Below are 25,802 nucleotides of genomic sequence, written 5' to 3' on the forward strand. Positions count from 1 at the left end.
AGACAATACATATGACAGATTGCATGAGTTGTATTACTAAAATAACCAAACCATTTGTACAGTGCGCGCTTGTTTTTCCCAAAGCTGTGGCACCAAGGAATAATGAAGGATAATGACGAATCGATTTTCAGCTAGCCCAGAGAAAAACAGTTTTGTTGCATTATATTCACACAGTATACAACTGACACATGTTCAAATTCTACATGTAAACAGGGTGATATAATGTACTGTATGCTGAGGGAGCCCTGTGCCATTCTCTCTTGACGCTAGTGATATAAATGATGGAAAATGAAAAATAAATAATTACTGTAACAATCTGAGAGGAGTGAGGTTGACCAAGGTTCACTGAAGGCTTTCTCTCGCTTTCCCTCCCTCCCCCCCTTCTCTCGCTCTCTCTCTCTCTCTCACACACACACACACACACACACACACACACACACATACACTCACACACACAGTGATACATTCAGTACTGCTTGATCAGTCTTCGTCTTTGAGAGGTCTTCCGCAGCAGCTTCCTGAAGTCGTAAGGGTTGTCTTCTTTTTCACTCTCTGTCGAGGGCATTCTTGGAAGGGAGGGCCTGTGGACAAAGGAGGGATGAGAGGGAGTGAGAGAGAGGAATGAGACAGAGAGAGTGTGAGAGAGAGGAAAGAGAGAGAAGAATGGGAGAGAGTGAGAGGAAAGAGTGAGAGGAAAGAGAGAACCAGAGAGAGAAAGTGAGATAGGAATGAGAGAGAGTGTGAGAGGGAGAGATAGAGGAATGAGAGAGAGAGGAAAGAGTAAACGAGAGAGAGTGAGATAGGAGTGTGAGAGAGAGGAATGAGAGAGAGAGGGATGAGAGTTTCTGAAATCCTTCTGGAGGTTTGTGTGTATGTTATAGTTGTCACACAACACATCCATCATTGTGGTTGTAGAAAGAGAGTGACTAAAACCAATCAGTTCCTCCAGGCTGGGAGAGACTAGAGCCCAACAAGCCCAACAGTCAGAAGAGGTATTGAGAGAGCATCATCGTGTTTGTGTCTGAATGGAAAAACACACGCCTGAATATGTATTTATATATAGACACAAACACATAAACACACATGCATGCAGGACCGTGCATGCACGAGCATGCACATATACACACACACACACACACACACACACACACACACACACAGACACACACACACACACAAATTGTAACTATGTGTATGGGTTATATACATAACACACGTGTGTGTGTCTTTGTGTGGGTATATGTGTGAGTATATGTGTGTCTGACTCTGTGTGAACATACATGAACTACACTGAGAAACACCAGGATGCTCTGCAGGTCACGTGACATACAGTATGTACCTCTTCTGATTGGGCAGCGTGGGGGTCATGTGACGTACGTACCTCGTCTGATTGGGCAGCGTGGGGGTCATGTGACATACGTACCTCTTCTGTTTGGGCAGCGTTGGCGGCGGGGGCTCAGAGAGGGGCCTCTCAGGGGGTTTGCTCCGGTCCAGGGAGGTGCGTCGGCCGACGGACAGCTGGGACTCGCTGGACAGGGCGCCCGTGGACTTGGCTGGAGACAGGCCCTGGTAATACTGGTCATCCATGTCCGGCAGCTTCCCTCCACTGAATTCACAGAAAAGTTATATATTATCGTAACTTCCTAACTATTAGCCGCGTCTTATACATTGATTTTGCAAAAATTCTTCAGCTATGAGGTTAATACGCGGGGGCAGTTAATATGATATTAGTAACTTGCATAAAACACTGTCCTACAACAATACGGCTAATACACAGGAAATGACTGTATTTGCCTGAGACAACTTGCCTGGACACATGGCTGCAAAAAAATAATCTAAACGTAACTTTACTGTAATTTACGTTGTTCCCGTGCCTGGAAACTATGGAGACAGAATAGGAGCTCAGAGCTTTGGGCTTGAGCTTTTTGGAACTAGTGTTAGCTAGTTAGCGAGTGTTAGCTAGTTAGCGCTGTGCATTAGAACACAACCTCTGTCTATATGAACACAACCTAAGTTAACTCAGAAGACCGGACCTAACTTAGATGACCAGAACTAACTCAGATGACCAGAGCTCTGGTCATCTGAGTTAGATCCGGTCATCTAAGTTAGCTCTGGTCATCTAAGTTAGCTCCGGTCATCTGAGTCAGCTCTGGTCATTTAAGTTAGCTCTGGTCGTCTAAGTTAGCTCAGGTCATCTAAGTTAGCTCCGGTCATCTGAGTTAGCTCAGGTCATCTAAGTTAGCTCCGGTCATCTGAGTTAGCTCTGGTCATTTAAGTTAGCTCTGGTCATCTAAGTTAGCTCAGGTCATCTAATTAGCTTCCGTCATCCTAAATTAGCTCTGGTCATCTGAGTTAGCTCCAGTCATCTGAGTTAGCTCTGATCATTTAAGTTAGCTAGGGTCATCTGAGTTAGCTCTGGTCATCTAAGTTAGCTCAGGTCATCTGAGGGGGAGAGAGGAGAAGAGGAGCTGAGTGAAACTTGATGAAGCCATATGAGTCATGGTGACATACAATTACGAGGGTGTGGGTGGATTGTCAGCAGTCATTACTCTGACAGGAGTGACAGAGCCTGGGATATTCCCCCAGTGCAGGGGCACAACCACCCACTGCCGCCACAGGGGTGGGGGTGGGGTGGGGTGAGGGTGGGGGTGGGGTGGGGGTGGGCGGAGGAGCGTCCAGCGAGCCAAAGGCATAAATAAAGCTTATTACTGTGTTTCATAGCAGGCCGAGCATGGAGCTCCACAACCATTATTTCAGTTACAGCTGAGCTCTCTTGGTCTCTTGGAGTGTGTGTGAGTGTGTGTGTGTGTGTGTGTGTGTGTGTGTGTGTGTGTGTGTGTGTATGTGTGTGTGTATGTGTGTGTGTGTGTGTGTGTGTGTGTGTGTGTGTGTGCGTGTCTATATATGTATGAGACACACACACACAGACACTCAGTTTCTTCCTCTAGTGATTTCCCCATCACTCATTCTCGTCTCCCTCATTTCTCTCTCTCGCTCCCGTGCGCTGGTGTGCGGTGGCCGAGGCTCATGTGTCATTTCCCTTCCTCTTCTCTCTGGCCAATCGCCTCCATCCCTCCATCGCCTCCGTCGCCTCCATTCCTCTCCTCCATGTCATTGCGGAGCGCCCCTCTTCTCTCTTCTCCATCGCTTACATCCCTTCATCCCTCCATCCCTCTCCTCCATGTCATCTCAGAGCGCCCCTGTTTGTCTCTTCTCCATCGCCAACATCCCTCTCCTCCATGTCATTGCGGAGCAACCCTCTGTTTTTCTCCTCACCATCTCCTCTATTTCTCAGCCTCCATGTGTGTTCAAAGTGCCCCTTTATCTCCAATATTTTCTTTATTTTCTCTATCTCCTCTATTTCTCAGCCCAATGCACCACAGTCTCTTGGCGTGTGAAGGGCTCAGTGTAATTCTCTATGAACTGATATTTTTCTTCATAGTTTACGGAAGCCTTGCTTCTGCTTATGGGAGCCTCTCTGTGAGCATCTGTGCCGGTTGACCTCATGCTGGACTTTATACGGGGCCATGATCTTTTAGATCTTGCTCCTAATTCTGGCATCCCATGCCCAAATGCACTCTTAAAACAAATGTGTTGGAAACAACACAAACTGTGTTGTCCCTGTCTGGACACAGAGATGTGTTTAAAAAAACAACACAAGTTGTGTTATTTTCAATACATATTGTGTAGCAAATCACAAAAGGAATGTGTTGGAATTGAAACAACACAAACTGTGTTGTCCCTATCTGGACACGAGTTGTATCATTTCCAACACATATTGTGTAACAAATAACAAAAGCAATGTGTTGGAAACAACACCAACTGTGCTGTCTTGTTGTTTTCAACACATTTGTTATAAGAGTGTATAGTGCTGGAGGTGGTCCTCGTTGGGATGGGTCCATACGGAGCCCTTTTCCACAGTCCATCTTATTCTCCCTTGATGCACGTTTCTCTCCTTGTCCTCTCCCTCTCCCTCCCTCTCTCTCTCTCTCTCTCTCTCTCTCTCTCTCTCTCTCTCTCTCTCTCTCTCTCTCTCTTTGTCTCTCCACCCCCTCCCCCTCTCTCAGCTGTCAGCCTGCATACCCAGACGCTATCTATCCTCCTGACCTTCTTGTTCTTAATGGGGCAAGTAAACGGCTCCTGTCTACAGCCAGCTTTATTTATCAGCAAACAAATTATGATGCCCGTGTGTGTGTGTGTGTGTGTGTGTGTGTGTGTGTGTGTGTGTGTGTGCGTGCGTGCACGTGTGTGTGTGTGTGTGTGTCACAAAAATGATGGAATGTGGCTGGCTTAGTCCTCCCAGCATTATGTTCAGCTTTGTGGCTGGCTGTCAGGTTGACTGCAGGAGGTACAATACTCAATGCCGGAGTATGTGTCTCTGTGTGTGTGTGTGTGTCTGTGTGTGTGTGTGTGTGTGTATGTGTGTCTGTGTGTGTGTGTGTCTGTGTGTGTGTGTGTGTGTGTGTGTGTGTGTGTGTGTCTCTGTGTGTGTGTGCGTGTGTGTGTGTGTGTGTGTGTGTGTGTGTGCGTGTGTGTGTGTGTGTGTGTGTGTGTCTGAATGAGTCAAACAACAGACACAATATTGCTCTGTATCAGCTGTAATTGGCAGTATGTCCTTTTGGAGGAGAATGCATTACTTTCTCCCCTAATGTGCACTCTACTGGAGAGGGCATTCAACGGCACTCTGTTTCATCTTGCCAGTCAACTCAAATAAAAGTGTACACACAAAGTGTGTGTGTGTGTGTGTGTGTGTGTGTGTGTGTGTGTGTGTGTGTGTGTATGTGTGTGTGTGTGTGTGTGTCTGTGCGTGCACACGTGTGTATGATAGAATTCATGATAATTACTTGTATTTGCATTTTAACATAAAATGGGGGGGGGGGGGGGGGGGGGCATTAATTGTCTGGTCTGTGGATTTAATTGATCTCTAAAAAAAACTGTCCCTAGAATGCAACCCTGTGGCTTGTGTTGATAATATACATCATAGCATAGACTTTGCAGAACCGGGGCCAGAGTAGTTTGGGTGCCTAGGCTAATCTTAGGGTAAAGGACCATTCACACCAAAAACAATAACTGAAACTATAACAGTTACAACATAAACAACAATATCGTCAGGGGCACTTTCTGATATCCTTAATGTATGGACGTTGTCAGTCATAGTAGCTAAAGCAATATTTTTTTGCCATTTTAGTTTTCCGTCGTGCTCATGGCCTCTAAGTCTGATTGTAGACTTCATGAATACACACTTACCATTGCTTCCTAGGCCTTCGCCTGTCGTCTTGGACTGATCTCTGTAAGAGAACAACATAAAAAAAAGACCATTACATATATGCTCTACACTGAGTCTAGAGATACCACAGCTCTCAGACGAAATAGACAGGATATCTAAACTGATTATAAAACTAGATCAGAGGCCTAGCTACGTCTTGATCTGGATATGAAGGCCAATGCTATGAAGATCAGAAAAAAATCACTTTGCACTGGATGGTTCATGCTGCGTCACCTGTTCACAACGCTACCTTGAGACCTGCACAGCTCAGGAGATGCTGCGTCACCTGTACACAACGCTACCTTGAGCCCTGCACAGCTCAGGACATGCTGCGTCACCTGTAATGCTACCTTGAGACCTGCACAGCTCAGGACATGCTGCTTCACCTGTTCACAACGCTACCTTGAGCCCTGCACAGATCTCAGGAGATGCTGCTCCACCTGTACACAACGCTACCTTGAGCCCTGCACAGCTCTCAGGAGATGCTGCTTCACCTGTTCACAACGCTACCTTGAGCCCTGCACAGATCTCAGGAGATGCTGCTCCACCTGTACACAACGCTACCTTGAGCCCTGCACAGATCTCAGGAGATGCTGCTTCACCTGTGCACAACGCTACCTTGAGCCCTGCACAGATCTCAGGAGATGCTGCTTCACCTGTTCACAACGCTACCTTGAGCCCTGCACAGATCTCAGGAGATGCTGCTCCACCTGTACACAACGCTACCTTGAGCCCTGCACAGATCTCAGGAGATGCTGCTTCACCTGTTCACAACGCTACCTTGAGCCCTGCACAGATCTCAGGAGATGCTGCTTCACCTGTTCACAACGCTACCTTGAGCCCTGCACAGATCTCAGGAGATGCTGCTTCACCTGTTCACAACGCTACCTTGAGCCCTGCACAGATCTCAGGAGATGCTGCTTCACTTGTTCACAACGCTACCTTGAGACCTGCACAGATCTCAGGAGATGCTGCTTCACCTGTTCACAACGCTACCTTGAGCCCTGCACAGATCTCAGGAGATGCTGCTTCACCTGTTCACAACGCTACCTTGAGCCCTGCACAGATCTCAGGAGATGCTGCTTCACTTGTTCACAACGCTACCTTGAGCCCTGCACAGCTCTCAGGAGATGCTGTTTCACCTGTTCACAACGCTACCTTGAGCCCTGCACAGCTCTCAGGAGATGATTCACCTGTACACAACGCTACCTTGAGCCCTGCACAGCTCTCAGGAGATGATTCACCTGTACACAACGCTACCTTGAGCCCTGCACAGATCTCAGGAGATGCTGCTCCACCTGTACACAACGCTACCTTGAGCCCTGCACAGATCTCAGGAGATGCTGCTCCACCTGTACACAACGCTACCTTGAGCCCTGCACAGCTCTCAGGAGATGCTGCTCCACCTGTACACAACGCTACCTTGAGCCCTGCACAGATCTCAGGAGATGCTGCTCCACCTGTACACAACGCTACCTTGAGCCCTGCACAGCTCTCAGGAGATGCTGCTTCACTTGTACACAACGCTACCTTGAGCCCTGCACAGATCTCAGGAGATGCTGCTTCACTTGTACACAACGCTACCTTGAGCCCTGCACAGCTCTCAGGAGATGCTGCTTCACCTATACATAACGCTACCTTGAGCCCTGCACAGCTCAGGAGATGATTCACCTGTACACAACGCTACCTTGAGCCCTGCACAGCTCAGGAGATGATTCACCTGTACATAACGCTACCTTGAGACCTGCACAGCTCTCAGGAGATGCTGCGTCACCTGTTCACAACGCTACCTTGAGCCCTGCACAGCTCTCAGGAGATGCTGCTTCACCAGGAAGCACTAGGAAGAGGGATGCTGGGCGACTAGACAGGCTGGTAAGGAAGGCTGGCTCTGTTGTGGGAGCTGATCTGGAGTGCATCACTTCAGTATCAGACAAAAGGACCCTGAACAAGCTACACAGCATCCTGGACAATGACTGTCATCCACTCTACAGCACTATCATACAGCAGAAGAGCTTGATCAGCTGGAGACTACGCTCCATGACATGCACAACAGACAGACTGAGAAAGTCATTTGTACCCAGGGCCTTACAACTGTACAATGCTTCACTGAAGGGAAAAGGAGAGTTGGACTTCTATGCATAGTATATCTGCACCTCCACCCTCTTATACACTTACATGGCATGGCTTACATGTCTACCCTCATGTCTAACTCTTATATTATTACTATGTTAAGTTTATTTTAACTGTCCATATATTTATATTAGTACTGTTATTATTATTACTATGCTTACATTTTGTACTGTACATATTTATTACTGGTCACTAGAATTTAATCTTGCACTGTTGCACTGTTGGACTTATTTGCACTACCAACTTGACACACACCTCAGACTGGATCACAGTACCAATCCTCAGTACATTCATGCATACCTTATCTATAGTATTCTACTGCTCCTTTAGTCATGTTGACTGTTGATTTGCTTTTTAATTTTCCTGTTTACATTGTTTACATTGTACTGTATGTTGTGTGTGGTGTCTTAAGCTGCTGGGACCTTGAATTTCCCCTTGGGGATCAATAAAGTATCTATCTATCTATCTATCTATCTATCTACCTGTACACAACGCTACCTTGAGACCTGCACAGCTCTCAGGAGATGCTGCTTCACTTGTACACAACGCTACCTTGAGACCTGCACAGCTCAGGAGATGCTGCTCCGCCTGTACACAACGCTACCTTGATAGATGATAGATAGATAGATAGATAGATACTTTATTGATCCCCGAGGGGAAATTCAGGAGGAGATGCTGCTTCACCTGTACACGACGCTACCTTGAGCCCTGCACAGCTCTCAGGAGATGCTTCTTCATTCATATAGCCATTTCAACTCTAACTCTGTATTGAAGCACCACCAATAACACACACTGCCGTATGAAAACTTGTTCTTTGAATTGTCTACATAAAAATCAGTAATATTTTATTTGCAGGTCAGTTATTTAGCCATGTAGGGTATTTTCCAAACTATTACTTGCCAAACACTGTGGTGAGCAAACCGAAGTTTCCCTATGACTTGAAAGTAGTCAGAATCAAAAATAAGTGTTAAGAGTTCACAGACACACAGGTGACAAACTCACATGAATGAGGGTGTAGTATGTGGAATCTTCCGGCGTGTTGAGCGTCTTTGGTTTCTGCGTTCGCCGGGGAGTACGCGTCTGCTTTGTGTCAACTACGACCAGAACAGAAAATAAAAATGAATAAATAACACATTACAACAGCATCAAGCTTTTTTCTTCTTTTTAAATATTAGTTTTTTTCAGCCTTTTTTGTTAACAACAGCATCAAAGTCGGACACTTGTCTCATTCATGACTTCACGGCTGGAAATGTATTGAATTCCTGTAAAAACATATTTTTTAAAAAAGCACCATGCGATTAAGATGTGAACAGGGACTATTATGGTCTGTCAAAACCATCCTTTCTCCACTTAAGGAAAGCGCGGAGGGAAAATAGCTTTTTCAATATGCTCCACACAATGGCAAGGGAGAGGAGAAGGTCTTTCATCCGGGCCGGTGGAGAGGGGAGCACACAAAGGACCCTGCTGCTCGGAGCCTCGGCTGTTTAGTAACTCCCATGTTGTTCTCAATGGGGCCCTTTCAAAGCAGCCGCTGAGGGAAAAATAAGAGGGCAACGCGAAGTGGGATCACACACACTCACACACTAACGCTTTCCACAGCGAAAAGCTAAATCCCCCCCCCTCGCTGTCCTCACTGAGAACAAGACCATTGCTGGTGCCGGAAGTCATTTGAATTTTTCCAACAGCAATCAATCAGAACTCACCCTACCATTCACAGTGTGTTCTGTGTGTGTATGTGTGTGCATGTGTGTCAATCAGAAGTCCCCTACCATTCACAGTGTGTTCTGTGTCTGTGTTCTGTTTCACTGTCCTACTCCCCTCCATTGAGAGGTATAGTGTGTTGGCTTGGACAGAGCACAGGGTTTTTCATTGCATTGACTTCTTCAACAGGAAGAGAAACATATTTACTGTATGTATTAAACACTATCTAGCTGACTTTGTAGTTGACCTTGTGGTAAATATATTTTATTTAACCTATGATCTATGATCATCATATTCCCCTCCCAATAACTTGTTGGGGTAAGCCCAGGATAGCGACCTCAGGAACAATTAATCAATGTCCAGTCCAGGAACAACAAATGAGTTGTATTATTTTCAAACAAATATTGTGTAACAAATAACAAAAGCAATGTGTTGGAAACAACACCAACTGTGTTGTCTTGTCCTTATGTCGACACAAGATGTGTTGTTTTCAACACTTGTTATAAGAGTGTATAGTGCTGGAGGTGGTCCTCGTTGGGATGGTTCCACACGGAGCCCTTTTCCACAGTCCATCTTATTCTCCCTTCATGCACGTTTCTCTCCTTGTCCTCTCCCTCTCCCTCTCTCTCTCTCTCTCTCTCTCTCTCTCTCTCTCTCTCTGTTGGGGTAAGCCCAGGATAGCGACCTCAGGAACAATTCATCAATGTCCAGGAACAACAAATGAGAAAGAGAATAAAAAAAAAAGCTTCATGTTTATTGTACAAGCTTTCTGAAAGGTCGACAGTGAGCCTTGATTGCTCAAAGGGAATAAAGCCAATTTAGAGGGCTTTCATATTAATGGTCACTGTAATTGCAGACACACTTTCCAACTCAAACTTGATTAGCATTTAATGACCTTTTGTATAAAGAGCAATATGATTGGCATTCAAAATGGAAATTATAACTCAGTTGTATTTCTAACAAAGATGGGTGCCTGCGGGTAATCTGGTTCCATGTTGAATAGTTTATCAGCTTATTATTCTACAGGCATTATGAAAGAGTATGTGACTGCAACAAGACAAGACTGAACTTTGAGAAAGAAATTAAGAAAGTGACACATAATATTATTTTGAAGCCAAAGGACTATTTTTACACTTCCTGAAAAGTGTATACAGGCCATTACAAATGTTATGATCCATGGATCCATAGTCCATTACTCACCTAATCAACATGTATCAAAAATACATTTATATTTGTTTACTAAAAATATCAGCACGTCACAAAAGATTTCACTTATTCTTTTGTTTTATGTGATATTTCAAAAACATTTGAAGTGGATTAATCCTAATTTGGAAGAACATAATTTCCTTCAATCGAGAAAGACAACGTTCTTTGTCCATGCTGCATAGGTGTGACTGCTTGGGTATAGTCAGTGTTACAGTGTAAAGCAGTTCAATCCTGTCTGTATGGGATAATTGATCAATTAAGGAATTGATTGGTCCATGAGAAAAATTATCTAGGCTTTAATTAATAAGTAATGAAAAGGTTAGCCAAACACACATGCAAGCACTCTCATGTAGACATCCACACACACACACGCGCGCGCACGTGCACGCGCGCGCACGTGCACGCGTGCACACGCACACGCACACGCACACGCACACACACACACACACACACACACACACACACACACACTCTCACACACACACACACACACACACACACACACACACACACACACACACACACACACACACAATATTTCAGTACAGGTACAACACACCACAAAAAAGGAATAGTGAGCTTGAAACCCCGTCCGCAGTGAAGTAATCAAAAGAATGGGAAACCAGAGCAACTCAAAGTAATTGCCCCAGACACAACAATCATTTTCTGTGTGGACAGGTGACCAAGCCACAGCTAATAGAATCATAGCTGTCAGGGCAGATTTGCTGGTGGCAAAAAAGACTCTTTCACTGAACTTTCCCCCGTGTTCCTTCCCCTCCCTTGGCTCATCACTCCCAAAGCAATTACACATATCACCCGACGAAATCAAACCAACAGATCCGGAGCAGCACTGAGAGCTTGCTGTTAACGCGTCTTCTTCTGAGAAACACTGTTTCCTGTTTTAGCACTTGACATCTCCCCCTCCCCCTCCCCCTCCCCACACACACCTTTTTTCTTTTTTTTTCCCTTTTTGCTGTTGCACCTGATATGATCATGGGAGAGAAAATGGGGACTTCATTCACTGATAACATCTCAGCTGGCGGAGAGAACTGACAGACAATAACAGAAGCTCTGCTTTTTCAATCTGCCGCTGCACCTGAGGCAGTGGGGGGAGGAGGAGGAGGAGGAGGGGGCTGACTGACTGGACTTGAGCACATGAGAAAGTTTAAAGTAGTGAATCAGCTCTACAGAGCGTAGGTCTTGAGGAAGTATCACCACTAAAACACAGGGTCATTGGGAACTCCCCACTGTAACACATGGAACTCTCCATCCACCACTGTCACTCAGTCTTATGTTATCGTGGTCTCTGTAAAAAGCCTTATTAATGATCCCCCCCGGAATATTCATGAAGATAAAGAATCACTAGGGTCAGTTGAAGCAGTCTGTTTGAAACTGTGGACAAACCATAACACATGCTTGCCCCTGATAAATCATTTACCCTTGCAATGCAGTTTAAGGGCATGTTAAGGCTGCAAGTAACACCCCCATTTTTTTTTTATTCATGAAAGCGTGCCCTTGTCCTGGAAATAGCTCACCCTGAGCTACAGAATCCTGCTGCAGATTTAATGTCTGAGAAACTCAGAATACCTACAGTATGCATTTGTCTGAGTACAGAACAGCTTGTGCTGTGATTTGGTGCAGAGAGCAGAGATGATGAACTCAACTGGTTTCTAAACCAGGCCCATTGTGCAGTGACACCAACCTGAGTGTTGATGAGTGAAGCCATTGACAGCTTTTCCCTTCATGAACATGCCATTGCTGCCGGGGTCCATCTGGTGGGCAAGGATGATCTCATTCAGCTTCATCTGCACGGTAAAGCACTCCTGCGATGACTGGGAGACCTAAAATCCACAAACATAAGATCTTAGAGCATTATTCCTTTAGGACAATCCAGTCCTCCAGAACAAACTGGCACACATTCTGAACATGCTGAACATATTTGCCATGTCTACTAAGTTCCTCTACGGCTCTGATAGAATAGAATAGAATAGAATAAAATATACTTTAATGTCCCCAAGGGGGAATTTGTCTTGGACTCATCAAAGCAACCCAATGGTCAATGAGCTTGGACAATGTCTTTATTGCGTCCGTCGGTCCAAGACCAATTCTGGACGACTGCACGACGTGCAGACTACAGTAGGTCCGCTATTTGGACGTCTCTCCATGACCCCATTTGGATGTCAGTAGGACTAGGTAACCTTTTTTGGACGTTATACAGAGGTCCTGTGGACGTCATTACTGGACATCAGAAAAAAAGACGTTGTCTGGCCTTACAGTCTGCACCTTCAGGGGATCAAAATTGGACGTCCAAGTGGACTGTTCATGCACCTGCTTGGAGAAGTTCTCCAGTTCCTCTGCCTCTCGCTGGCCAGTAGCCTTCAGGTTCTTCCTGTCCTTGTTGCCCCTAAAGTTGCTCTGGATCTTCACAGCGGCCTGCTGCTCCTCATCGAGCTCACTCTGCTGTGATGTGTGTGCCTTGTGCTCCACCTGAATGTCGGAGATCTCCAGAACTTCCTCTTCGGCCTTCTCTTCTTCTGTAGAACTCATCTCCTCCACCATGTTTGTTTCACATCCCTTTTCATTGTGTGCTTCTGTGCTCTTCTCCTTGAGCTTCTTCCTCTCTCTGTGACCCCGGAAATTGCTCTGGAGGACAGTAGCCGCTTTCTCCTCCTCCATGTCTGGCGGGCTTGAACAAGGCTCCTGCTCTGGTTCTGGCCCACCTTCTGCCTCCAGTTCTACCTCAAGCTCTGACTCCGTTTTTGGTTCAGGAGGTTGGGACGAGGGTGTTGCAGCTGGAGGCTCACATGCTGCCTCCTTCCTCTTGGGGATCTTCCCTTCCTCTTGCAGCTTCTTGCGCTCCTTGTGGCCCCTGAAGTTGCTCTGCAGAACTACGGCAGCCTTCTCCTCATCCCCTTCCCCGCTCCCCCCAGCGTCCTCCCCTTGCACCCCTGCTGCGTCTCCTTGCGTCCTCGTGTCCTCCTGCTCCACAGCGACCTTCTCACTAGCCTCCAGCACCTCTACTGCTTCTGCTGGAGGAGGCTCGGGAAATGGCTCATCAAACTCCTCGACAACAACACACTGCGGCACGCTGACGGGCGAGCCTCCCTTCCCTTTCGCCGGAAGCTTCCCTTCCTTCTCCAGACGCTGGCGTTCTTTGTGACCGCGGAAGTTGCTCTGGAGGACCGTGGCGGCCTTGGCTTCCTGTTCAGGGTCTGCCTCTCCCTCGGCACCCTCGTTCTCCCCAGCTGCCTCCGCTTGCTCAACCGGTTCCTCTTCCTCTACCATGGCAGCGAGCTCTGGCTCATAGTCGTCTGTGGGCGGAGGAGGAGGCGGGGGCATGGCCAGCTGTTCCCCGGCCAGCGTCTTCTTACGCTCCCGGTACTTCTTCCTCTCTTTGTGGCCCCTGAAGTTACTCTGGAGGACGACGGCAGCCTTGGCTTCGTCATCTTCCGTCGGTTCGCTCTCAGCCTGTCCGGCTCCAGAGGCCTGGCCTGAACCTCCTGCCATCGCAGCCTCTTCTGCGAGGGTCATCTCCTCTTCCGTAGGGACAGGGGTTTGCGTCGGCGTCTCCTCGTCTTCCGTTAGTACAGGGGTTGGTGTCGGAGTGATGTCGTCCTCCAGGGCCTTCTCCTGCTCCATGGCTTCTCTGGTGATGAACAAAATTTTGACACCAATCAAGATACCAATCAACAAATAAAACTGTATTGGGCATTCACTTTACAACATTAAACACACAGGTGTGATGGTAAAACTGTCCCCTTTTGCAGCAGTGCTTTAAACTCGAGTGTGGCTTTATCAATGTGTCAACATCAGAACTGTCTCACATCGGGCAAACACACAAGAAAGACAGTGGGTGCCTCTCAACATGCCTCCTCGATCCTCGATCCTCAATGCTCGATCCTCGAGGGGCGTTCCCACTGATCTATAACTAACACTGGATAGACTATCCCATTGTTTCCCCCCCATCATTCCTTATGTAGATCAGTGAGGATCGAGGCATCGAGGAGCGAGGGAGGACGTATAAACGCTGCATGAGAGGCACCCAGAGAAGTCGTCCTGAGGCAGAGACTTACTTCCTCTTTTTATAGCTCCTCCTCTCTCTGTGGCCCCTGTAGTGAGCTTGGATTTTGGCAGCAGCTTTGTTCTTCTCGTCCAGTAATTCCTTACGCATCTTTCTGGCAAGATAACCTCGGCAGACTAGAAAGGTTGGTAACAGTAGATCAATACAACGATATCACAAATGGAGGAAGAACAAATTGATTGACCAGTTCCAAAGGAACCTACTTGCTTGCAAACGAATAATGCTGGCTTCATATTTGGCTTTGCTTTTGTCATCAGCAACCTTTTTCCGGGTTTTTTGCCCTCTGTATGCTGAAGTGGGAAGTAGACAGCAGTGGACAGGACATTTTAGAGAGGAATCAAACACAGCGTAAAATATCACAGCATGTGAAACAAATATCAAAAAAGTAGAGTGGACAGAGACAAAGAAAAAGTTATGTCCGCTTTAAGCCTACCTTACACTGACAGATTTTGACAAGATTTGGGAAATAAGATTGTAGTCTTGTGAGTAAAGCTTGAATGAGGGGCATTAGTTGAAAGACTACAATCTTTCAAGAATCTTTCCAAAATCTTGTCAAAGTCTGTCGGTGTAAGGTAGGCTTTAATCATCCTCCATGAATCCTCCATGACTCTGCCAGAGAATGTCTAATAAGGGGAGAAGGACCACTTGCTAAATACTTCCGCATGGTACTGCAACTAGAGGGCGATCGCGAGCAAGTGATGAATGAATGGGTAGCAATGGAGCTGAACGCCCCAATACCACATTTGTCTTTATATATTTTTTTCTCCTGAAATTGCATTAATGCATGCGATGCAGGATAACTTGACTTGACAATTAGCTGACCAATGCAATTTTCAATATGTGTTGTTATTCCTAAAAACCCTTTCAAAGTTTTCATGTCACGTGACACAAAAGCGAACCACTTTACGGCCATAGCGCTAAAAGAAGGTTCAGCTTCACGACGGTCGTCGTAATCGGTCGCGATTTCTCGCTGACCAATCAGCATCCATGAGCTAAATGCTAGCATGTTACACGGAAAGCGGCCCATCCTATGAAAAGCAGAAAGGACATGAGTGACTTTTTATTTCATTTCCAGTGGAAAACCTATACTCAGGTGGCTAATACGACAATGGACATTAAGAAATGAAGTTGTCAACTGTGAAAAAAACGAGTTTTAGCCGCTTAGCTCTATAGACCACAATCCATTTATCACTTGCTCGGCAGCGCCCCTAGCGGAATTTCAACAGATTGCAGGAACAATCCGGTACAATGGAGTTAATAGAAAGTGGACCGGCTCTCCCTAAAGAGGCTCTGACCCTGCCCTCAGTGTAGACACATGACTAGATCACATGACTTGAATCCCAAGTCTGATCACCTGACTGCAGGACCACAGCGCTCTGTTGCCGCTGCTTCAGGACGTTCTTGTAGCGCTTGGCTCCCAGCCAGCCTCGCACACACGCCTGCACCAGCACGATGCGCTCGGTGGTCAGACGCATCATCAGGTTCAGCTGCTCCACGTGGTAGTATTTCAGGAACACCTGACAAAGATACATACATATGGGCACACATAAACACACACACACACACACACACACACACACACACAGAATGAGTAAAGAGGGTGTTGGCGGTGCTGATAGTGTCATTAAAGCGAGGGTTTTATGGGTAACAGTGAGATCACCTTTGTTTTGCCCAGGACCCAGTTCTCCAGTTTGGCTTTCTCCAAGATGGCTGCACACGTCTCTGGAGTTGCAGGTGGCTCTTCATTGGCTCGGAAGGCCAAGATGTAGTACCTAAATACATCCAACATCCAACACAACAATCCAGCAATTATTTCAGAGATTAAAAAGTCATGAGAATAAATAGCAATAAAAACACAAATAATACAAAAAACCCCAAATAATTAGATGGCAAGTTTTTAAACTGGCACACTTTAAGTACACTACTCTCAGCAGATCCCCTCACCTCTGGACGAAGTTGACGAAGGCGATCCTGTGGGAGTAGCCCTGCCGGCGTATCTTGGCCGTCTCCAGGATTCCAGTGTAGCGCAGCTGCACAAGAACTTTGTCCCGATCAAACTTGCCGGCCTGCCGGTCAGTGTTGGGCTTGATGCAGCGCACGAAATGTGGCTGACCAGCCACCATCTTAGACAGCAGGTCCATTAAGGAGTACTGAGAAACGACAGCAGTGCGGAGACTTGAACCCAGTCATCAGTACAGTGATGTGTGAACTGGATTCACTGAGTAGTCTAGAATTACATACTGTAATGCTTTAAAGGTACATTTTACTCAAGGACTAACTGATGAAACTAACTGCAAAAAATATACATCGCGTTCCTTCAGAATATTTAATTATTTCAGTATTCAGTATTTCATTATTTTTCAATAATGTCTAAGTAATATACTGTAAAGAAGCAATTGCTGAGTGGAGATTGCATCACAGTGTCGCTGTCACAGTGGACAAATCTGTTCCACATTTGCAAGCTGATGCTGATCAATATAATCCATTACCAGAGGAGTAAGACATGGTCCTGCCTGACGAGAGATAAGACTGAACCCACCTTGTTTACAGTCATGTACATGTAAAGTGTTATCTCTGGAATATCGTGGGGAAATAAATGTCTCTTACTCTGAAGTACGAGGCCACTGTTTGTGTCCTCATGTTGGTCGTCTCTCTGGGGTGATGAGAAGCATCGGCACCATCCCCCTACATACACACACACACACACACACACACACACACACACACACACACACACACACGCATACACACACACACACACACACACACACACACACACACACACACACACAAACACACACACACACACGCATACACACACACACACACACACACACACACACACACACACACACACACACACACACACACACACACACACGCACACACACACACACACACACACACACACACACACACACACACACACACACACACACACACTCAGTGAGCTGCCTGATGCATGACACATAATAGGAATCATTATTCTGCTAGTCTATTCTAAAGTGGCTTTTTCATGGTCTGTAGTCTATGCCACACCGGGGAAAAGACTGAGCTTCAGAGGGTCTTTCTGTTGCAATTACGCATTTTGCTATGCTCTTAAAAATAGAGGACGAATTAGAGGAAGAGGAGAGTAATAGGTGCTGTTCTGTTTTTTAAAAAAGACGAGGTTCTTTTTTAAAAGAAAGAGGAGCGAGACACATCAAAACCACATCATAGTGCATATCCTCAATCACCGTTTGATAATGTACGGTGGGCAAGGCAAGCGTGTTTACATTTTCAGGGCTGAGCGTTAAGTTCCCAAAGCGTGGCTGCAAGAGAAATGCATACAGAAGAGGACGTGAACGCACAAAGTGAGCACAGACAGAAAAATAATAACGGATAATGACCTCAGGACAAGCGTCAGCCTGGCATGCAAGAAGAAGAGAACACTCTGTGAAAACAGCACTGGGACTTCCAGCCGTTCAACACGCAAATACCTTCCACAAAAAAAAGGTCCAGCTCAATTTAAAGCCCACAGTGCATCTATGAGGTCCACTTAGTACAAAAATAATGACATCTCCCTTCACATCTGAATGGACTAGACCACTGGCTGTGGTAATAGTGGAGTTCCTATCATTCAAACACATGAAAACACAGTGGCTTTAAATAGAGCATCACCCGACTAATGAACCACTAAATGAAGGCAGGAGCTTTTTTCCCCCACCCACAATCCTTTGCGTCTATCGCAGCACTGTGGGGGTAAAAAAAAAGTCTGGGCCTCGGTGCAACCGAGATCCCCGAGCTATTCTACATTCTAATAGGGGTGCATGACAAAATGAACCAAGTCATTAGTCCAGTAATGAAGAATCAGAGCTCATCAGGCTTCAGGAGAGACAGGCAAGCATCCTCCCTCCTGCACATAACACAACTGACAGGCACACGGCCTTCTCATCTGGCCAGCTACATAAAGGGGACTCATTAACAATGTCAATGTACGCTAATCAGGCCTACGGTCAAATTAACCTTGAGCTGCTACATATGTTGCATGTAAGGTAAGTGTTCATCATGTCTGTAAAGTTATCATATGGGGGCAGGTTTCACAGTTAGCGTAAGAGAAAGCGTACTGTATGTGGGGCACTTTAACACATCATATATCATCTCTCTATCTCTCTCTCTCTTTCTCTCTCTCTCTCTCAATTGTGTTGTGTTTTACTGTGGACCAGCAGGATCCTTTTGATGTGACTTTTGACTGAGAGGGTAACTGCCCACTGTGTATGCATGTACATGTGCACATCACCATTAAGCATAGGAGCCAATTCCTCCATGTGGGATCATGGACTGATTGATGAAAACTGTTGGTTTCTAGATTTAAATGTTAAGTTGCTTTAACAAATGGTTAAAAAAATCCAAATGTATTACTGCTTAAGACTGTTGTGTCATTTTGTTACAATCAAGAGCTGTAAAATGAGGAGAGCAAGTCACAACGATTCATTCAAATTTCTACCCATAAATATGCAATCACTTTCTCAACCACGACTAAACATACAGTAGTCTACATACTACACCTCCAGAAAGAAAAATGATGCTGTTTACTCAGCAATGAAATGATCTATCAGAGTCCAAAATGACGAAACGACACACAGTATGCTCACAAATACAGGCAGACAGTCATACATATGAAATGATACGTATGTATGCACATAGGGACACACAGACCTGAAGGGGCAAGCACAGGGACATGGGTTACAACTACGCAACTGTGTGTGTGTGTGTGTGTGTGTGTGTGTGTGTGTGTGTGTGTGTGCGCGTGTGTATGCATGTTTCAGAGTGGTTGAGACTATGTGAGGTGACTGGATGGACATTGCATGTGTACACAGACGTGTGTGTGTGTGTGTGTGTGTGTGTGTGTGTGTGTGTGTGTGTGTGGCTAATGGGTAAAATGTGGGGGGGAACTTGCACAGAGGAAAGGAACACTGTTACCTCGCTGGTGGAAAAACTGAAAAAAGAAAGCATTCCCATCTTGAAGAGAAGCGGGGGAGAGGAGGAAGACAGAGTTTCAGAAGGAAGCATTTAAGATCAGTTAAGCTGGAAACTGTGCAAGAGAAAAGCGAGCCATTCAAATCTACCAGAGCTGCAGCTGCAAAGGAGAGCAACTACAGTAGAGAGTGTCTTCAGACATGTTGAAATTATTGCTTTTGTGAATTATTATGGTCTATTTTATGTTATTTCTTTTATTATTATTTGTATTAGGCTATTATTTGTATAGTTTCACTAATTACTTCTGTATTATTTTCTTCCCCCTAGCGTCTTGTATATCTTGCTTGTCCTTATGATTTTGAGTTGTATGTTTAAAAAAAAAAAAAAAAAAAAAAAAAAAAAAAGTTGAACCATGAGAAAAAAAAAAAAAAAAAAACTACAGTAGAGAGTAATACAGAACCCATAGAGTAACAATACTCCTGAGCAACAGCGGGCTCCGTACCTTGGCCATGTTGATGGTGCGCTGAGGGGTGCGATGAGTTCGCAGGGTGCCCATCGCTTTGCCCTTGGTGTGCGCCAGGTTACCTGGGATGGAGAAAGAGGTTGTCGTCACGGTAACACATCAAGGGACTCTGGGATTGACTGTCGTTTCTAATGAATCATTCTCTGATTTCACCAGGTTGAATCACAATGGCCCGACAGCGGTTACAACTCAACAGATCGGAGATCGGTGATTATCGCCCATCAGGGGCTAAAATATAATGGAGACAGATCTGATATGAAACAGTCTTGCTTTCTCCACGAGTTGAGACGCCATTTTGGCATCAGGCACACTATGCAGAGAGAGGTGTTAGAAATCATCACGAATCTTGGAGAAGGGATGGGAGTCCATATGGCAGCAGCGGTAATAGAGAAGTCATAAGGTCAGAGGTCAGACATGAGCTTGCTCCAGCTGTGTAATAACTACATCAGACTTTCAAGATGGCATTGTAATGCTCCAGCTCCAAGTATAGGAATGAGCCTGACCTTTATTGAGTGCACAGCTAAGTGTACATCATGCAGTTCTGATTATAGAACTGTATTGCACAGTAGTTACAGTGAGAGTTGCACATCATGACACTATTGCAGTGCTACACTGCCCGCCCACAGCTTTGAAGACCTGGGGAGAGTGTGATGGGGGAGAGACTTGAGGAGAGTGTGATGGACTATACGGCAGCAGGGTCTATGGCTGGGCCTAAGGACTGTTTAGTCAGACATGAGAACTGTGAGAGCCTCTTCAGTGAGGCTGTGGCAAGGGCCAAGGGGTGGAGGCTGTGGAAATCAGGCGATGATTAAACGGCAGGCATTACGGAAGTCTGTTAGTGCTCACGGGGCCGTGGTGGGCAGGATGTTAAACATATTTAGGGACACATTAGAAAGTGATTATGCGCCTCTTGCTTGATTCGGTGATGCATGGCAGTTGGCGGGCGCCGAGGTGTTAGTAGGAAGCCTGCGACTGCCAGGGGTGGATACTCACATGGCAAGGGCCAGCTTTTGGTAGCAAAAGCCTGGATGTGGTGCGGAGGGGTTCTCACTGTAAGAGGGATATGGACTGGGTTTGGTCTCTGTCTGAGGGCTGGGCCCACAGAGAAGGCTTAGTCATCACTCTTGATTCATCATTTTTAATTACACATTAAAGCAACTGATCGCAAATGAGTAAATGATTTCAAGATGTGGAGATACGTGTCCGTTTCAGTTTTGAATAGCGATAGATGTTTCGGTTTTGAAACAGTGTTCACGTGTCCGTGAGGGAGAGCATGACTTTGAGGGATTCTGCAGTAGGAATTACACAGCACAGGGCTCCTGGCATGCTCACAGAGCAACCTCAAGAAAAGTCACACTCATGGCATCAACAGACTCATTATCTTAGGCCATCTTGTAATATAAAAAAGACAATGGTCACTTTCTCAAAAACTGTGGCTCTAAAATACTCTCTTTAAAGGTATACTATGCAACGTTTTTCAGTTAACCAATTCGTTCCATACTGTTATATATGACTAAATGAGTCATTACCGGTCAAACAGTGTTTTTTTCGGCCGCCCTATGGTGGGCTAGCGGTAGAACCACGCTTGCAACTTCAGGAGACCTCGGGCACGCACCCATGCTCTACTCCAGGAAGTGTCATGTAAAGTCTCATGAAAAGGCACGGCAGACTGACCGATTGAGGAGTTTTGTAAAATATACACGCTAAAGCTGTAGGGGAAGCTCTGCCGAGAAATATGCAAGCAAAAAACGAGCGAAAACGAAAAGTGAAAGCGAAACCGGCGATGATATCGCCAATCCTGCATAGTATACCTTTAAACACAAGTGAGGGGACGGAGAGTTTCTCTAGATATCCTTCAACACCACAGGACACACTCTATATTGCCACCACTCACAACAGTTCATAAGGGTAGGAGCAGGCTTCACTCAAGACTTATAACGTTTTTTAGAGTGCTGACCAAAGTATAAACTATCATTGAAAAACAAGAAAGAAGGACGCACTATGCATAATCACCATTTATTCACACAGACGCGTTTCGGCGTTCTGAAACGCGTCTGTGTGAATAAATGGTGATTATGCATAGTGCCAAGCCTTCTTTCTTGTTTTTCACCACTCACAACACCAATGACAAGCTAAGCTAAAGCAGGCCACAGCCTTTGTAAAGTTCACCTGTTTTAGTGAGCGGATGAGTGACCAGCTTTCGGATGAGGTCATTTTCCGATGACCTCAGCAGCAGGACGATGTCGGCAGGAAGGGCGTCTCTGTTCTTGGCCAGGAACCCCCCTGCGTTGTAGACCACCTAGAACAGCCACCGGGCGTACGACAAGGGACGCGAGACACACAGAAAACTTTATTTGTTAATGTAAGAGCAACCTCAAGAGAAGTCACACTCATGGCATCAACAGACTCATTGTTTTAGGCCATCTTGTCAGATAATAACGACAATGGTCACTTTCTCAAAAAACCCCCTGCATTGTAGACCACCTAGAAAAGCCACCAGGCGTAAGCGTAAGACAAGGGACGCGAGTTTAGAATGAGACACACAGAAAACAGAAAACTTTATTTGTTAAATGTAAGATATTGATAAGGGAAGAATGACAATATTTTTTATTCCCTCTGGAAACACTAACAAAGACTGTGACTATGCACGTACCTTGCCAGCATAGTGGTGGATGCCAAAGCCTAGATCTACCCGCTTTGGCCTCCAGAAGTTCTTGGACTTCAGATTGCCTTCAAACTTTTCTGTAATGATGAAGAGATACACATTTCAATGACTTTATGATCTAACCACTATCAAAAGATGAAAGACTGTTTTCCCTGTGAAAAGACCCTCTCTGCATTTGCTTCTGTCTACATTTGTACATGCCTCAGTGTTTGTGCATATGGTTATGATTATGGGTATTTAGCACAAGCTTTTGTCCAAGTGACAAATAACAACAACACAATAGTTCAATTTAACAGTAAACAATTTTAAAAGTTGGTAAGACTACACCAAGGATATGTGTTTGATTCTGAGTGCATGCAGTGATAGGGGGTATTTAGGAGGAGGCATGTGTTTGTGAGTTTGTGCAAATATCAATGTCAAACTCTGCCACCAGACAATTTCATGCCAGCCAGCCGTCATCCATTAAGTCACATGAATAGTCGCATCACTGCTGGACGTCCAGAGCTTTAATGATTCTATGATCACCATAGTGACAAAACCTTTATGGTGGCCATGCTATTGCTATGGTAACAGACCTCCAGTGGCTTAGTGCTGCTGAATCCTGCTGTTGTAACCACATTGCTGTGGCCATGTCTATATAATCCAGATATTCACTCCTGTCATCTGCGCTGCTGGTGTGTGTCTCAGACTCTTACCCACGAGGGTCTGGTCAGTGCTGCTGGTGTGTGTATGTCTCAGACTCGCTTACCCACGAAGGTCTGGTCAGTGCTGCTGGTGTGTGTGTTTCAGACTCTCTTACCCACGAGGGTCTGGTCAGTGCTGCTGGTGTGTGTGTTTCAGACTCCCTTACCCACGAGCATCTGGTCAGTGCTGCTGGTGTGTGTGTGTTGCGGACTCCCTTACCCATGAGGGTCTGGTCAGTGCTGCTGGTGTTTCAGACTCCCTTACCCACGAGGGTCTGGTCAGTGCTGCTGGTGTGTGTGTTGCGGACTCTCTTACCCATGAGGGTCTGGTCAGTGCTGCTGGTGTGTGTATTGATGACTCCCTTACCCACGAGGGTCTGGTCAGTGCTGCTGGTGTGTGTGTTTCAGACTCCCTTACCCACGAGGGTCTGGTCAGTGGCGCGGGGGAAGCGGCTCTCCTCGTCCAGCAGGGACAGCATGCCCATGGGCTTCTGCAGGAACAGGTCCAGCAGCGGCCGGTTGTCCTCGTACTCGATCACTCGCGCGTCCACCGCCTCATTCAGGTACTCGTCCTGAGCAGGGTGGGAGGAGACAGCAAAGGAGTTAGCTTAGCGATGCTGCTCACGTTGAACTAGACGGGCACATCCTGTATTGCTGAGAGTGAACCTGCTGCATGTTCCCACTTTGTATGGGACCGGGGGGAAAAAAAAGGGTCCTATGGTCCCCGTTTTTCCCAAATACATATGTATTGTGACCGGGGAACATAGGACCCTTTTGGGGAAAAACGGGGGATTATAGGGACGACCACATATTGCTAATGGCTAACAAACATTAGCAATAAACATGAGTTGTTACGCTTCAGGTGGACATAATGTAAGTATAGGTTTATATTTGTGTACTAAATGTATTCAAAATGAAGTGTTCGTATCAGCTCATGTGTGTCGTGCCATTTTATTTGTTTCATAATGTTATTTCTGATAATGCACCATCAGAACCATAGCACTGCACACAAACTAGCACAGCTCCCAGTCAGGAATAAGAGGCAGAGTAATATGCAGGTGCTGTTCTCTCTCCTCCGCACAGCGCTCTCTCCCCGGCTCTGCAGTCTCGCCTGTCTATGAAGGGTCAAAGTAACAATAATTAAATATAAAGTAAATTACAAAGTAAAATGTCATGTAAGTCATATCACCAAGTATCAAATTTAAATATATCAACGATTATTAAATGTAATCTAATTTTAAGTTTAAATGAATGTCATTTGAATTTTGAATTACATTAAACTTTAAATCAATTGAATAAGAGGTTGAATTCATTTGAAGTCATACATCACATTTACATTTCCCTGTTGTTCTCATTTTGAATGAGACTTAAAATTTCAGCCTCATGCAATTCCGTGCGCCACCATTTAATTTGAACGCCTTTACTTCAAACTTTGGACTTTGGTACTTCAAGGTTGTACTGTCACCTGTCAATCATGCTATGTCCCCCGCCCCCCGCCCATCCACTGAATCTGAGATGATTTATCAGGTCTTTTGTAAGACTCACTCACTCCGGGCTAAATTATCACCACGTTGTACACTGTACACAGAGGTGGGAGTAACAAAAAAAACAAATCAATGGCGGTGGCTCCGGGGGTCGTAACTGGAAATATTAAATGTGAATAAAGGTTTCTTGACCACTTGTAATGGCTTATTTTGATACGGTTTATTGTTTATATGCTAAACAAATGTGTTCAGGACACACTATCATTGAAGGTTAGCTTGTTAGCTTGTTGACCCATTATAACCAATTGAAAACACATAGCAAGCTAGGCGACTAGATAGTTAGCACGCTGATATGAACTGTGGTGTTTCTGTAGATTATGAATTGTTGTCAACATGAAAACATTCAAACAGATTCTTGTGTGTATGCCACTTGAACATACTTGGGATAAATAAACCCCTGAATGTAATCTGAAGCACTGGACTGTCTAGCTAACTAAACACTAAGCTAACCACTAACCACTAAGCTAACCTGTTGACCACTGAGCCGAAACGCTAGGTGTGTGACAACTGGACAACACCCCCTGGGTGAAATTTTAGCAGGCGTATTTCGCGCAAAGACAGTAGAAGATCTCGCATGGTGACATGCTCTGTGGAAACCCAGCGTCAGACGAAGGACAAAGGCTCTGGTGATGGTGATGAAGTGGGGGAAAATATTACTAAAGAACTGATAAATCGACTCAGATTCAGTGGATGGGCGGGGGGCGGGGGACATAGCATGATTGACAGGTGACAGTACAACCTTGAAGTACCAAAGTCCAAAGTCTGAAGTAAAGGCGTTCGAATTAAATGGTGGCGCACGGAATTGCATGAGGCTGAAATTTTAAGTCTTATTCAAAATGAGAACAACAGGCAAATGTAAATGTGATGTATGACTTCAAATTAATTCAACTTCTTATTCAATTGATTTAAAGTTTAATGTAATTCAAAATTCAAATGACATTGATTTAAACTTTAAATTAGATTACATTTAATAATCGTTGATATATTTAAATTTGATACTTGGTGATATGACTTACATGACATTTTACTTTGTAATTTACTTTA

General features: G+C 45.4%; 1 protein-coding gene across 1 annotated transcript in view; it reads right to left on the reverse strand.

Annotated features, from left to right (window-relative positions):
* Window positions 1–466: 466 nt before the first annotated feature.
* myo3a (myosin IIIA) overlaps window positions 467–25,802 on the reverse strand; it is a 74,823-nt gene continuing 49,487 nt past the window's right edge. The window contains exons 20-37 of the mRNA XM_062521879.1: window positions 23,633–23,786; window positions 22,520–22,608; window positions 22,036–22,165; window positions 19,846–19,928; window positions 19,347–19,385; window positions 16,992–17,069; window positions 16,329–16,534; window positions 16,045–16,156; window positions 15,739–15,901; window positions 14,588–14,674; window positions 14,377–14,500; window positions 13,043–13,949; window positions 12,632–13,006; window positions 12,006–12,144; window positions 8,399–8,490; window positions 5,248–5,288; window positions 1,424–1,606; window positions 467–581 (exon numbers count right to left, since the gene is read on the reverse strand). Coding sequence (XP_062377863.1) covers window positions 467–581; window positions 1,424–1,606; window positions 5,248–5,288; window positions 8,399–8,490; window positions 12,006–12,144; window positions 12,632–13,006; window positions 13,043–13,949; window positions 14,377–14,500; window positions 14,588–14,674; window positions 15,739–15,901; window positions 16,045–16,156; window positions 16,329–16,534; window positions 16,992–17,069; window positions 19,347–19,385; window positions 19,846–19,928; window positions 22,036–22,165; window positions 22,520–22,608; window positions 23,633–23,786 — 3,117 coding nt within the window. The remainder of the gene's footprint in view (window positions 582–1,423; window positions 1,607–5,247; window positions 5,289–8,398; window positions 8,491–12,005; window positions 12,145–12,631; window positions 13,007–13,042; window positions 13,950–14,376; window positions 14,501–14,587; window positions 14,675–15,738; window positions 15,902–16,044; window positions 16,157–16,328; window positions 16,535–16,991; window positions 17,070–19,346; window positions 19,386–19,845; window positions 19,929–22,035; window positions 22,166–22,519; window positions 22,609–23,632; window positions 23,787–25,802) is intronic.

The sequence above is a fragment of the Sardina pilchardus genome, chromosome 19 (assembly GCF_963854185.1).
Source record: "Sardina pilchardus chromosome 19, fSarPil1.1, whole genome shotgun sequence".
NCBI lineage: Eukaryota > Metazoa > Chordata > Actinopteri > Clupeiformes > Clupeidae > Sardina > Sardina pilchardus.